This window comes from Vipera ursinii, assembly GCF_947247035.1.
Source record: "Vipera ursinii genome assembly, chromosome: 8".
Taxonomy (NCBI): Eukaryota; Metazoa; Chordata; class Lepidosauria; order Squamata; family Viperidae; genus Vipera; species Vipera ursinii.
In genome coordinates, this window is record NC_139519.1 from 20,833,833 (window position 1) to 20,848,747 (window position 14,915).

Consider the following 14,915-nt stretch of genomic DNA (forward strand, 5'->3'; position numbering starts at 1 on the left):
GCTGAAAGGACAGCCCTGCAGAATCAGAGTACTAAATTGTTCTGGAAGCCTGCTGAAGTAGGAACAGGTTACCAATTGCCCAAATTTTTATCGTGTGACTGCAGAGATGCTGCAACAGTCATAAGCATGAAGACCAGTTATAAGCCTTTTTTTTAGCATCATCATAACTTTGAAGGGTCGATAAATGAATGGGGGAAAAGTCAAGGGTTAGCTTTATACTTGCCCAGGAAAACTAAAACTGTCAGCTCAGCCACTAAACCTTTAGAAGGTCAAGGAAAGCTGATAAGTTGGGAAAAGCTCCTGCAAGGTGAGCAAAGCTCGGAAAAAACAACAGTAACAACAAAGCTCTCAAGATACTTCTAATTACTAGAAGAAATAACTACCTCTGTTCTTTGGAAACCCCATTGTTTTTGTATGAAGATTCTCAATCATCCAGGTCACAGCTGTCCCAAAGATGCTTTTTTTCCCCCCAAAAGAGAACAGAACTTTCTTGGTTTTTTTTTCCTTGAAAATGTTTTGCTTCTCATCCAAGAAGCCTCTTCAGTTCTTGCTGCCCTGGCATCATAGCGGTGCATGAATGCTCTGGCAGATGTTCTCAAAAGCATCCACAGTGCACTGAAATGTGGAAAGCGTCAAGTTCTCATCAGGCCATGCTCCAAAGTATTTGTCCGCTTCTTAACTGTGATGATAAAACATGGCTACACAGGTGAATCTGAGATCATTGATGACCACAGAGTTGGGAAAGTTGCTGTAAATCTCACAGGCAGGCTTAACAAGTGCGGTGTGATCAGTCCCAGATTCAATGTCCAGTTGAAAGACTTGGAAAAGTGACAGAACAACCTGCTGCCTTCAAGATTGTAACCCTAACCCACTTTAGGCTTTTACTGTATTTCCAGAGTAGGACAAACCTTCATTTAGGGAAGTACCTTCCCTTAGTACTTACCATTTAATAGGTAAGTACCTTCACTTAGTGGAAATACAGAGATGTGAACCATATTTTCTTTTTTCCTACTGTATGAACCCTTTTCTTGCATTAATTACCTTCGTCATATTCCTTTTTTAAAGTCTGTGCACTTCTTCACTTTTAAAATACCTACAACATTTAACTCTTCAGAGAAAGATGAATCTTTGTGGCAACTTTCCACCCATTCTCCTTCACTTCCATCTGTATTTGCCTCTGGCAACCATTTTAGCGTACGGCATAATTAGGACCGCGATGCTTAGGAAAAAAAATATTATTTCTCTCAGAAGCTCTACAGCTCAGAATCTAAATCAGAGCGCCATTCAATTGCAGAATACATGGTTTTACTTTGAGTTTATTTTTAACTGAATATCAATGGCTGCTTAGACAAGGCAAAGGAAAGGGCACAAAAGGAGATTTTTTTTTTTAACACTCCAAACCTATATTTTCCACCCTTCCACTTTGCGGATTGCTTTATGTTACGCTGTGGTGCGAAGCAAGCTGTGAAGCACAAATTTGGAAATTGCAGGATGAAAACGGCTAATGATCATAGATAGCAGAAATGTAAATGGCATCAGGGCAGGGTGTGGGACCACCATAGATCACTTTGTGGTAACTTTACAGTTCCCTAACTTCAGAAAACTCTTAAATCCAATCCTGATAGAACATATTCTCCTCACCAATTCAGCCAAATAAAACTTTTCTTTCCAAATTATACATACCATCGCTCTACTTGTTGGAAACCTGAAGATCCCTGAGGCATTTAATCCATGTAAATCCCTTGATAAACTGTCCTAATTCATACTTCTACAAATGCTGTGCAGAATCAAACTATGGACTATATTTTACACTTCGCCAAAGTTGTAAAAAAAGAGAAAAATCTGGCACGTTTCCTGAATCCAAATGCTCAAATATGATTGTGTGAAAAAGCCTGCATCTAAAATGAAAGTTGACATTTACTCATTAAATATACTTAGATGGAGGTGGATAGGCTTGCTGATTACCGGTGGACTGGAATGCCTTATCCACCGAATCTCTGATCATGTGGGTTATTCAATCAATCAGAATGGAGCTGGAAGGGACCTGGGAGATCCTATTTCAGACAAGTGGCTGTCCAGTCTCTTCTTAAAAACCTCCAGTGATGAAGCACCCACAACTTTGGAAGGCAAGCCCTTCCACTGGTTAATTGCCCTCACTGTTGGAAGTTTCTCCTTAAGCCCAGGTTGCTTCTCTCCTTCATTAGTTTCCATCCATTGTTTCTTCTCTTGCCTTCTGGTGCTTTGGAATATAGATTCACCCCCTCTTCTTTGTGGCAGCCCCTCAAATACTGGAATACTGGCCCTTCTTTTCTCTAGACTAGCCATACCAAAATACTGCAACCATTCTTCATGGGTGTTTTAGTCTCCAGGCCCCTCATCATCTTAGCTGCTTTTCTCTGCACTTTTTTTTTTCTCAAAGTCTCAACATCTTTTTCTGTAATGTGGTGTCCAAAGGTGGTGACCCGAGGTAGGTCAAAATATTCATATGGGATCATATGACCATAATTTTGCAAAGAGCTTTCTGTACTTAAATTACTCATGAGTAGAAACTCTCTGGAGCTCAGAGTCCTTCTGGGTAAGGCTGGAAGATTTCACCAAAAGATTTCACCAAAAGTTGCTTGTGCTTCAATTTCACATTTTTTAAAAAAAAAATGAATTAATTTAGTAGAAAAAAGCAACATTAAAAATGAATGTGTGTGTGTGTGTGTGTGTGTGTGTGTGTGTATTTAGAATTGCCCAGAGTCACTGGAAATCAGGCAGTGTATAAATAAATAAAGAATAGAATAGAATAGAATAGAATAGAATAGAATAGAATAGAACAGAACAGAACAGAACAGAACAGAACAGAACAGAACAGAACAGAACAGAACAGAATAGAATAGAATACATATTCCTTCGGGAATAGGGCGGTATATAAATTCAATAAATAAATAAATAGGATTGCCATTCCTGACTTACCTGCAATGTTATTTATCTTTTATTGTTATTAATAGTTCCTCTTGCCTAGGTTTGGTTTAATGGTTAAGGCACCTGGCTAGAAAGTAAGTCCTGCCTTAGCCATGAATGACGGCTGAATGACTCTGGGCCAATCGTCAGGAGAAGGGGAGTTCTAGTCCCGCCTAAGACATGAAAGCCAGTTGGGTGACTTTGGGCCAATCACCAGGAGACTCTGAGTTCTATTCCTGCCTTAACTATGAAAGTCAGCCGAGCGACTTTCAGCCAAAAATCTTTCTCAGCCCAATCTACCACACAGAGTTGTTGTTGTGGGGAAATTCATTCTTTTATTTAAATAACTAAATGAGCACACACAATGATGGGAAAGGCTGTGTCTTCAACCCGGTTTCCAACCCCACTTTCCAAGCTGGAGGCAGCTTGGGGAAGGGGGAAAAAAAAGGACTCCTGAAGCCTGCGCGATACGATTCCATTCGTACAAAAGCAGATCTGGAAGGGAGGCTTCTAAAAGCACGGCCTGCCACATTTATTTATTTATTTATTTATTTATTTATTTATTTATTTATTTATTTATTTATTTATTTATTTATTTATTTAATATTTAAATTTATATACCGCCCTATTCCCGTAGGACTCAGGGCGGTTTACAGGGAAAATTAAAAGTTAAAAATACATCACATACACTTAAAAACGATTAAAACTAAGATTAAATTAAGTCCCTGAACTTAACTAAAACCCCATTAATTAAATAATTAAAACCCCTCAGTCTGGGCCAGACAGCTCAAAAAACCAAGTTTTCAAGTCCCGACAAAATGAGCAAAGGTCGGGGGCGGTCCTAAGCTCCGAGGGAAGCTGGTTCCAAAGGGCCGGCGCGCCCACAGAGAACGCCCTTCCCCTGGGAATAACCCGCCGGCATTCCTTAACCAGCGGTACCCTAAGAAGGCCCTCCCTGTGGGAGCGCACAGGACGATGGGAAGTTGATGCCGGCAGCAGGTGTTCCCTTAGATAATCCGGACCCAAGCCATTTAGAGCTTTATAGGTCATTACCAGCTTGGTTTAGAGCTCAACCAAGCAACTCGGAAAGGAACAGAGATGAAGTGAGTCCCTAATATTGTTAAATAGTGCAACCGTCTCCTACAAACCAAAAGGGAAGCAAATGTATCCACCCAACAGGCAATATGTGCAAAATGGATGCGAAACATATGGGTGCCCATCTGGTTAAAAAAAACACACACGCTGCTAGACCTTTTTTACACTTTACATTTGCAGGAATCACCAGCAGCGTTTGAGAACATACATTTCGTTACGAAAGGGTGGGAGGGAATCCTAGGAAAGAACAGCTTGCTTATCCACATCTGTTTTACCGAGCGAGTGATAAATGACTTTGATTTCTCATAGCTGCCACTTGGCTCCAAATCTCCAGAGATTTAAATTGCCCCCCAACAGACACCTGGAAGCCTCCTAGAGAAAAAAAAAGCACCAACATCCACAGACCTACATAGATGAAAAGAAGGCCCATAGACCCAAATGTTTAGGCACTTGGCTTTCTTTTTGGTGGGTTGAAAGGAAGACTTAACCATCCTAGTAGGCTATCACAGCCTCATCTGGGAGGGACCTAAGCAAGGCAGGCAATGACAGCAATGGGCTTTCGGTGGGTCAATGGAAGCTCTGGCGGGTTTCAGGGTGTTAGCAAATCAAAAAGCAGAGTCGTAAGAGCCTATTGCAGAGGGAAGCGCTTTGGACCTGACCCAGGGACAACCTGTGACTCTTGGGCTAATTCAAAAACCCATTTGTAAGAGATGAGTGCAGGCCTTTGTTAAAGACTGCTTCTCCCTCTCCTGAAACCTGTGGCTTGGGAGAGGGGGGGGGGAAAGAAGAAGATGATTGAAATGGAAGCCAGCATGCTGCGAAGCAAATTGTTAGCTTTTAGCATTACCTTTATTTACAGTAATGCCTCTGGGCCTTGTGGCTTCCAGAAGCACTTTTAGAAAATCAGTAATAGGTAGCCACAACTCATTGATTTATTTGGAAGTGTGTTTTTCCCCCCGACTCCTAAACAGAAAGGCAAGCCAAGGCGGGGTGGGCGAAAGACAGTGTCCTGGGATCTAGGAAGGATGTGGGCCACTTCATCGCTTCACCTTTTGCTGAATTGATGTTTTGCAACCAGCTGTCCCTCTGTGGAAGACATGGGGTGAGTTGGTCAAGTTCTCCATGGCAACCTACATTGTAAGAGCGTGGACGAGAGGTTTTCAAGAATCCAGTTCTTGCTTTTCGGATGACGCTTAAGAAATATAAGAATGGTGGGATGGCACAAGGAGGCTCCATGACCTCAAGAGTGAAGTAGGACTGCAAACCTTCTCTTGGCTGTTAATGGATGGGGATTATTATGGAACTCCACCCAGGAAAGCACCAAGAACTAGTTTAATTGTGGATAACTCAACGGAAGGTATAAATCCCAAAGATGCTGTAAAACACACGAAAGTTTCCCTTTATATCTACTCTCATACTCTTTTGGAGTAGTTAGATGGAAGACTTCCGAGGGAAGAATATAAGTGCTATAGGCTATAGTTGGAAGAGCTTTTTTTAAAAAAATAAACAAATAAATAAATATATAACTTCCTTACAGTATATGCAAATTGAGAAGGACCCACTAATTTGGTAACATTGCTGTGAAAATAGCATGGGAATGTCCAGGTAGAACTAGTTACAGAAGAGTTGAGTTCAACTCCAGGAACGTTTGATCCGTTCATTAAAGACAGCATCATCTGCCTGCAGGATTTTTTCAAGGGTATCTAAATTACATAGCCCAAGGAAAATTATGAACTGACCTTCAAGAGAATATGAACAATATAGATTGTTCAACATCACTAACAGAAGAACAAGGCCCAGAATGGACATGATTGAAAGACTGCTATTTCAATAGATGGCTATCCTCGGATTGAATCATTGCCATTCATCAAAATTAAATTTTATCAAAATATATTAGCAATCTACCAGAAGAAGCTATATGAGTGTGTGGCTGGACTTCCAATTCAAGAAAATTATGCAGAGTTGAGTATTTTTTCTTGTTGCATCTGCTGTCTGTAGAAGGTTCTGAAGGAATTAATTGATTTATCCCCCTACCTCTTTCAAGACTGAATAAAGCGGTGAAAATTCCAATCTTTTGGAGAACATCTTGAATTCAGAGAGCAATGCAACAAGGAATAAATTGGAGAAAGTGTAATGCAGCCGTGGAATCCAGAATATCTCTTGGTGAAGGCTGATGAATAAGATCCTGAAGAAAAAGATTAAAACTTTCTCTTCAACAAGGCTGTGATTATATTATTGAATTAAGCTCAGTCAGTGCTTAGTTTGGGAACAAGGAGAGGAACTGCATCCTTTCAATAATTCCAGATGCATGCTATCTCTTTTTATTCTGTTGTGAAACCACAGGGTACCTGTTCTCCCAAGAGAGAATCTAGATATTTCTATTCCCAGAGGACACTTGTTCTTTGATTGTAAATTAGCCGCTAGCTTCTGCATAGCTTTAGCTCTTCATCTGCTAAATGTAGACAATAATATTTTCCTTCCTCTCTGGAGAGGTTGCAAACCTTGAATTTGCTAATATTTGTCAAGAGGACTCAGGTTTATTAAGATTCAAGAAAATTGGCTTCCTGAGTGTTTTTGTAATTTCTAGTCCCAGTAGGGAGCCAAAGCCGAAATGTATATATGTGTGTTTGTGTGTGTGTGTGTGTGTAACATTACAGGTGAGGGTAAGGTGAGAAGAAGAACAAAAAAACATAGTGAAGATAACTTTCTTCTGCTCTGTTTTAAGTGAGGCTGTAGAAACTTCAGCTGGTTCAATCTCCACCAGTCCTGGACAGCACAGTAATTGTGGACAATTGGAGATCTCCAAGGACAACTGGACAGCTCCAACTTTTCACCTCTTATTTCCCCTGAAATATTATTGAGATGTTATTAATTTCATGTATGTATCATTCTTCTACCAATGGTTAGACCGGTGTTTCTGAACCTTGACAACTTTAGGACATGTGCACTTCAATTCCTAGAATTCTCCAGCTAGCTATGATAGTTGGGGAATTCTGGGAATTGAAGTCCACACACCTTACAGTTATTGAGGTTGAGGGAAAACTGGCATAAACTACACAGCTCTCTTTTACTGTATCTTCATGGCTACTCTATAATATAGGCTAGCTAATGACAGAATATGTATATGCAGTGCTTTTTTTGTAAAAGAAAAAGGTGCCGGAGCTCACACATGTCATACATCCTGCCTTGCCTACCCTACAAGGTTCCATCCAAAAAAGGTGCCGGAACTCCGTTCTGAGCGTTCTATGAGAAAAAAAGCCCTGTGTATATGTATATGTATATGTATATGTATATGTATATGTATATGTATATGTATATGTATGTATATATATATATATATATATATATATATATATATATATATATATATATATATGTATGTATGTATGTATATGTGAGTGTGTGTGTATGTATATATATACAGTATATATTAAGGGATGCGGTGGCTCAGTGGGTTAGGACACTGAGCTTGTCGATCAGAAGGTTGGCAGTTTGGCAGGTTGAATCCCAAGTGCCGCGTAACAGAGTGAGTGCCTGTTACTCGTCCCAGCTTCTGCCAACCTAGCAGTTTGAAAGCACGTAAAAATGCAAGTAGAAAAATAGGGACCACTACGGTGGGAAGGTAACAGCATTCCATGCACCTTTGGCTTCTAGTCATGCTGGCCACATGACCACGGAGACATCCTCAGACAAGCACTGGCTCTTTGGCTTTGAAACGGAGATGAGCACCAGTCCCTAGAGTCGGAAACGACTAGCATGCATGTGCGGGGGAACCTTTACCTTTACCTTTATATGTATATTAGCAACTCTGTCACTGAGAAAGAAGAGATCTTTTAAATGACAAATTTGGACATAATTACCAAACCATGGGGTGGGAGAAGTACCATTCTATCTGCTCTGGATCAGATAAAGTTTGTTTACTCCCTAATGTTGACAATGAGCAAGCAGAAATTCACATACTTTGAGCATGGGCAGTGAGTGGAGAAACTATTATGCCTGCCCAGGTTGAGAAAAATAGAAGGAGGAGGCAATTGGTGAAGAGGAAAGGTGGGATGGGAATTTACTGCAATGTTCTTAAAAGATTTGTTATTATTATTAAAGGAAAGTCAAGGTGCTGGTGAGATCTTCTGTGCCATGAGCTGCACCCAGCAATATATTTAAATTGGGGAAGAACGCCGTTTTTTGCTTTTTCTGTTAAAAAAAAAAGAACAGAAGATTTGTATAATATCTCTATTTAATATCATTTTACCAGAAGCAAAGAGAAGTCATGGGGGAAAAAAATCTTCAGGCTTATATCAATATGTGTTTAAGATTAAATAAATGCACGTGAGGGATTTCTAGTATCTGTAAGATATCTTGTTTCAGTAGCTGCCAAGAAAAAAAAGGGGGACAGCTGATACATACATAACTTTTGAAGTTTGCATGCTTTGTCTTAAAGGGAGAATTAGAACAATTCTATTCAGCCCTCGTGACTCTAAAACATTTCAATCATTTAATAGGGAGATGATTGCTCGTAACTCAAAAGATGTACAGTATCAAATGAGTTGGCCTGCCTGGTGAATGAATGAAGAAATGAATCTTCCACTGATAATTAAGGGGAAGAAATAAAAGTGGGATGGATGTTTAATTTGTGCACAGATGGTGGTCCTCAAGTTACGACCACAGTTTGGGACCAGAATCTCCATTGCTAACCAAGGTGGTTGATAAGTGACTCATACCTGATGCTACGACCATTTTTGTCACGGTCGATAAGTAAGTCACTGCAGTTAAGCAAATCATGCGGCCGTTAAGGGAATCCGGCTGCCCCCATTGACTCTGCTCCATCAGAAACCAGCTGGGAAGTTTACAAATGGTGATCACATGATCCTGGGATGCTGTAACCATGGTAAATGCAGGCTGGCTGCCCAGGTTACAAAATCTGATCATGTCTGGGATGCTGCAATGGTCAAAAGTGTGAGGGCCAGTCAAAATTCTCAAAGGCTCACAGAACGTGGTTACCTTCCCACCGAAGTGGTACCTATTGATCTATTCGCATTTGCATGCTTTCAAATGGCTAGGTCAGGGGTAGGCAACCTCGGCTCTTTTATGACTCATGGCTTCAACTCCCAGAATTCCTGAGTCATCTATGAGCTGAGGTTCTCTACCCCTGGGTTAGGTGGTCAGGTGCATTGTAACTTTGAACAGTTGCTAAACAAAAATACCTGCACCAGACCACCTAGCCGTTTGAAAGCAGGCAAATGCAAGTAGTTCAATAGGTATCACTTCAGTGGGAAGGTAACAGTGTTCCGTGAACCTCTGGCATATAGCAATGCTGGACACATGACTGTGGAAAAGGTCTTCAGACAATGCTGGCTTCCTGGACCAAGATATGAAGACGAGCACCAGAATTTAGAGTCGGACACAACTGGACAGGGAAAGCTTAACCTTCATTCCCCTCCCCCCCTCACTTACCCTGCATGCATTTGGTGCAGAACAAAGAATTGAACCACGCCTAAAAAATATAGAATGGAGATATGGTAAAGCTTCAGCTTTAGCAAGACTAACAGTGGCGGGAAGGAGTTTCAGAATTAGCCTATAGCAGATATTTGGAAGTTTGATTATTTTTTGTTTAAAAAAAAGAAGTACTTGCTCATTTGCAAAACAAACCATGATACTTAACAACACAGTCAGGAATGGGGGAGGGAGAGGTAAAACAATACAAAAAAGCAAGGCGGTGGTTCTTTGGGGGGAGAGGATGGCGTTTGTCAAGGCCCCAATTCACACAAGGCTGAGATTTTCCAATCTTTGTCCTCTCTGCACGGAGTGCCTTTGGGAGAGGAGGAGGTCAAGGCAAGAGAGATGATGCATTGTCGCTGCCATAAAAAGCAATCTCATCGCTTTGAGCAACTTTTCTTTGCCCGGCTACGGAAGAAAGAAGGACTTCCGTGTGAAATGAGAGGCTCTTTTTCAAGCAATTGCTTTTGCTTACGTAGGCTTTTTTTTTTTAATGCAAAGAAGCCGAACAGCTTCTGTATAAATATGACTTAGGAATAAAGGCTATTCAAGTTGAGAAAGTGCTGCAGTCGAGAGAAAGAAAAAAAAGCTTTCAGCACACGGGAATTTGTACATTTTGAATCTCTTTGGAGAAACAGTTGGATTTATAGCTGGTCTCAGGAAAAATATCTCGCGCGATTTAGTCATTAAAGAACACTGGATGTAGACTAGAGGTTTCTATTTTAATTCTGCTCCCGTTCAAGACAGACAATAAAATTCTTATCTGACTTCCAGACTGGTATATTCTTTAAACCTCTCTTGATCCTTGGGAAACTGGAGGTGCCAAATAGATTAGTTATGTTTTATTAAATTACTTTTTCCTTCCTTTCCTCTCCTTCCTGAATTGCAGGTTTGCTAGAAGAATTTCTAGAAATAATTCCATTAGCAATTCACGCTCTTCTGCTAGTTTTCAGTCTGTTCCGTTCACCTTCATCTACCCCATTCATTCTGCAGCGTCAACATGCATCCCTAAAGTCATCCTCGTGAGGAAATGTTTCATTGCGTGGAGATACACTGCTAAATAGCATCAAAAGAGAGGCAGAGCCCAGTGCCCTTGGAAAAATGCAAAACTGGAACAATCCACATTTCTAATTTCTTTGGAAACCTGGCCAAATGAAACTTTCAATTTCCGAAAGGAAAGTTACCCTGATGTAACTTTTGCATAAGAGTGTCAGAAGAATTTAGATTCTGCAGGATCTCCCAGTGAGCTATCCATTATGTCTAAAATATTCTTACTCCTCTTCTAGTCCTGTCTTAAGGCTTCTGCTCAAAACATGGATGCAGAGAACTCTACGTGAAACTGTTATGTGACTGAAAAACAAAGCAGTTAAGGCACTCTGCCTTTTGTCGCCAAAGCCTGCGTGAAACTGAAATCAGAAAGCTGGCAGTTAAACCACAAACTAGTCATCAGCAAGGACTTGACGTATTGGTTGCATTCTTCTGTGCATATAATTTTTGTTACTATACAAAAGACCGACTTTGTGAAATGTGTTGATAGAGAAGAATCCACCATACTTCAAACTGCAAGGCACAGCCTCTGAATTAAATAGCATCCGTAAAGACATCATCATATGATGGCTATGAAGATTCTCAGTCATCCAGGTCATGGTTATCCCAAAGGTGTTTTTCCCCCCAAAAGGCAACAAAATCCACCCACCTTTTAAAAAGCACCTTTGGTTCATCATATGATGCTTCCCTTGTCAACCCATCAAGACGCAGAGACTAACACTTTAAGAAGCCGGACATTGTTAACAGAAGTCGTTCATGTCTCTTTACAGATGCTATTTAATATTCCAATAATAAGATGTGCTGTCTTTCTTCCTCCAGTGTCTCCCATACTGGACATTTCCAATCTGCTACTGGTTTTATTTCTCCTCCTTCCTGCAATTCCTTTAACTAATCTAGGACCATTTCTACCATCACCAAACTTCGACATGCTGTGAGAACCGTATGAGCTGATCATAGCATTTACTTGTTGATGTGACCTTAATGCATAGCATTACAATCATTTGCCCAGCCATTTCTAAATTTCCAAAGCAAGTACTGCAGAGGAGACTTCTAAGCCAAACCTTACTCAATTTGAAAGGCAAAATAAAGGGGTGAACTGGCCTCTCACTGGTGCCCCTGCCAATGGAAATTGCCTATCATGATGTTCCAATAAATAAACTACAGACCTACATTAGCAATCATCATCATCATCATCATCATCATCATCATCATCATCATCATCATCATCAGTGAAGCTAGTCTGCTTCATCAAAGCTTTGTGTGATCACCGGGGTCAGATCTAATCCAGAAACAGCCCAAATGCAACCTATGGAGGGTCCTCTGTCTGCAATCTTGAAAGACCTCCAGGTGCATCTTTCCAAATATTCATGCATGAGATTCCAAGCAACACCTCTCCCCCTGTCTCGTCACCTACCTCTTTCCTCTGCTACACTGTCGATTTTATTCTCCTTGCATGGAATACCCATCTTCCTGCTTGGAGGCCAACTCTTACCTTTGCTGGAGAGATGCTTCCATGTTACTGTCGGTTCTGGTCTCCCAAAGGCTAAGCACAGGAGAGTGACACTGCTGCCTTCATTGATGGTGATGTCTGATGAGATGTTTATAATCTGGGGGGGAACTGCAATAAAACAACGGGGAAGGACATCAGTACATTAAGCATTCTATGCTGATGTTAGCAATGGCAGATTCACTTTTCTTGACCTATTCAATATGAAGAAGACGTGGCTTCTTGCCAAAATAGCACTAGAAATAGCACTTAGACTTATATACCACTTCACAGTGCTTTATAGCCCTCTCTAAGCAGTTTACAGAGTCACCCATCAACAATCTGGGACCTCATTTTACTGAGCTTAGAAGGATGGAAGGCTGAGTCAACCTTGAGCTGGTCAGGATCAGAAGAATAGAATAGAATAGAGCTGGAAGGGACCTTGGAGGTCTTCTAGTCTAGACCCCTGCTCAAGCAGGAGAACCTATACCATTTCAGACAAGTGACTGCCTAGCCTCTTCTTCAAAATCTCCAGTGATGGAGCACCCATGAGATCTGGGCATAAGCTATTCCACTGGTTAATTGTCCTCACTGTCAGTAAGTTTCTCCTTAATTCCAGGTTGCTTCTCTCTTTGATCATGCTATCACTCTGCTAAACAACTAATTCCCACAACATTGTCTATGCCCTAGGATGTCAAAACACCTAGTAGGGCTGCATTACCTATTATCCTTCTTATCTTTTCATCTTTCCTATTATCTATTTCCTTAGCTTCGTATGGCTATAACTTTGTCGTTTGTATCCCATGATTTATGTTGATTGCCTTTGTTTGGCATCCTATTATGATTCATGTTGTTTGCTTATTGAGTATCCTATGGCCATCCCTGAGTCTGTAACTATGATTTATGAGGATTGTATTTTACGATTATGGTCATGATTTATCACTTGTTGCTTGTAGGTACACTGAGAGCTTATGCACCGGAGACAAATTCCTTGTGTGTCCAATCACACTTGGCCAATAAAGAATTCTCTATTTCCATTCCTTTTTCTCCAGCCTTCCATTCTAATGATATCCCTTGCCTTTCATGGGAAAGAACTCAAAACATTTTGAAATATTTTTAAAAGACTCCTTACTCTTCAGTCTTTTACTCTGCTGCAGGCAATCTAAAACAGAGCAGATGTAAAGGGCAGCTGATACCTTACCAAACAAAAAATAAAAATAAAAATAGAAGAACAATCTATGGGGGAAAAATGAATCAGCCTTTCTCAATCTCTCTCTCTATATTTTTTCTATATCACTATTTCCCCCCCTTTTTAAAAAAAATATAAAAGACAACGACCTGAAAAGATGTTCTTCAAGAAATCTTCCCTGTCTTTGTGGCTTATTCTTCCTCTGAATCTTAATCTCATGTTTGTGCCTTCACAATTGGTTGCTATGGTAGTTATTATGGCCTTGATAATGCATTTTCTATCACCATGGGGGGGGGTGTGGAAATGAAGGAAAATGAAAGCTGGTTCAAGGACAGAGGAAAGGTCTTCCATGGGCTCAAATCAAAGTTCATCCATGGAACTGCAACTCCATATGGATTACAAGATATGGGTTACAAGAGCCATGGGGAAAAATGCCTTACCAACGAGAATAAGAACAAACCAGGTTTGAAGTGGTTTTTTAATATATACATATAACAAAGTAAACAGCTCCTGGAAAGAAACATTATGAGGCATGGAGCTCTGTTTTTGAGGGACATAACAATTCCTCTACATTTCAGCCCAAGCTTCAAAGATAGTGTTCATGTTTCCTTTGATTGACAACTGGAAACCTTTTATAAAATCACTACTTGAAATAACAATTCCCCCCCCCCCCCCGCCCCCGGACTCTTCACTTCAAATCAAATGACTTTATTGAGATGATTAACCAGTGGGGGGAAAAAAAGAAGAAAAGAATTCTTTTTGAAATATCCAGAAGCTCCAAATGTGAATAAACAGGAATGATACATACATATATACAGTGATACAAGGCAAAGGCACTTCTTGCAAGTATCACACACCTAATTCTGTTCAATTTCGACCAGACAAAACAGGGCAGATCGAAACCAGGTGGATTTGGTAGAGGGATGACTAATGGTCAGGCCAGAAGAAAGGTACCTTTAGACCAGGGGTCTTCAACATGACCCTTTTATGACTTGTGGACTTCAACTCCCAGAATTCCTCAGCCAGGCATGCCTGGCTGAGGAATTCTGGGAATTGAAGTCCACAAGTCATAAAAGGGCCAAGTTTGAAGACCCCTGCCTTAGACCTTTCCTCTCTCCAGGCATTTTTCCGGGTTAAACCGGGTGGATGTTAAGTGGATGGCTGGTTTTTCCATGCTGGCCTTACACGGGATTTCTATGTTCAGTGCCCACTTAGTTAACACTTTATATCATGTCAGATCAAATCCCATTCTACTGATGATTCCTTCCCTTGCCTATGCTGCATTTGGTGACAACAGACGATAGGGGATGAGAACAATTTATTATGAATTGCGGGGATATAAATACACACCATGATTCCCGTGACATCATAAGTCACTCAAGCTCTGCTCTAGTGGTTTATAATGATTGTTTCCAGCGCATCTTTCAGCTTCTGTATTTATAGCCCCTTTTTTTCTCACTGCTTTCCCTACCTTGGAAGTAAACAGATTTTGCTTCGAGGTGCTTATGCAATTCTCTATAGAATATCTTCCCCGTATACTTACATTCCAAGCTATAGCACCTCATTTGTATTGCCTCTCTAATTTATGGACTGTATTAAAACCAACCTGGGCAACGCACAATTTCTTTCTGTCTTTCTTTCTTGTTAGCCAGGAGCACA

The 14,915-nt window shown here is 40.6% G+C and overlaps 1 protein-coding gene across 1 annotated transcript in view; it reads right to left on the reverse strand.

The window, feature by feature from the left end:
• The window catches only part of LOC310643926 (opioid-binding protein/cell adhesion molecule homolog), a gene marked incomplete at its 5' end in the record, with an annotated part of 549,587 nt that overhangs the window by 49,799 nt on the left and 484,873 nt on the right, over positions 1-14,915 (reverse strand). Inside the window, one exon of the mRNA XM_083368625.1 lies at positions 12,074-12,199. Within this exon, the coding sequence (XP_083224751.1) occupies positions 12,074-12,199 (126 nt within the window). The remainder of the gene's footprint in view (positions 1-12,073; positions 12,200-14,915) is intronic.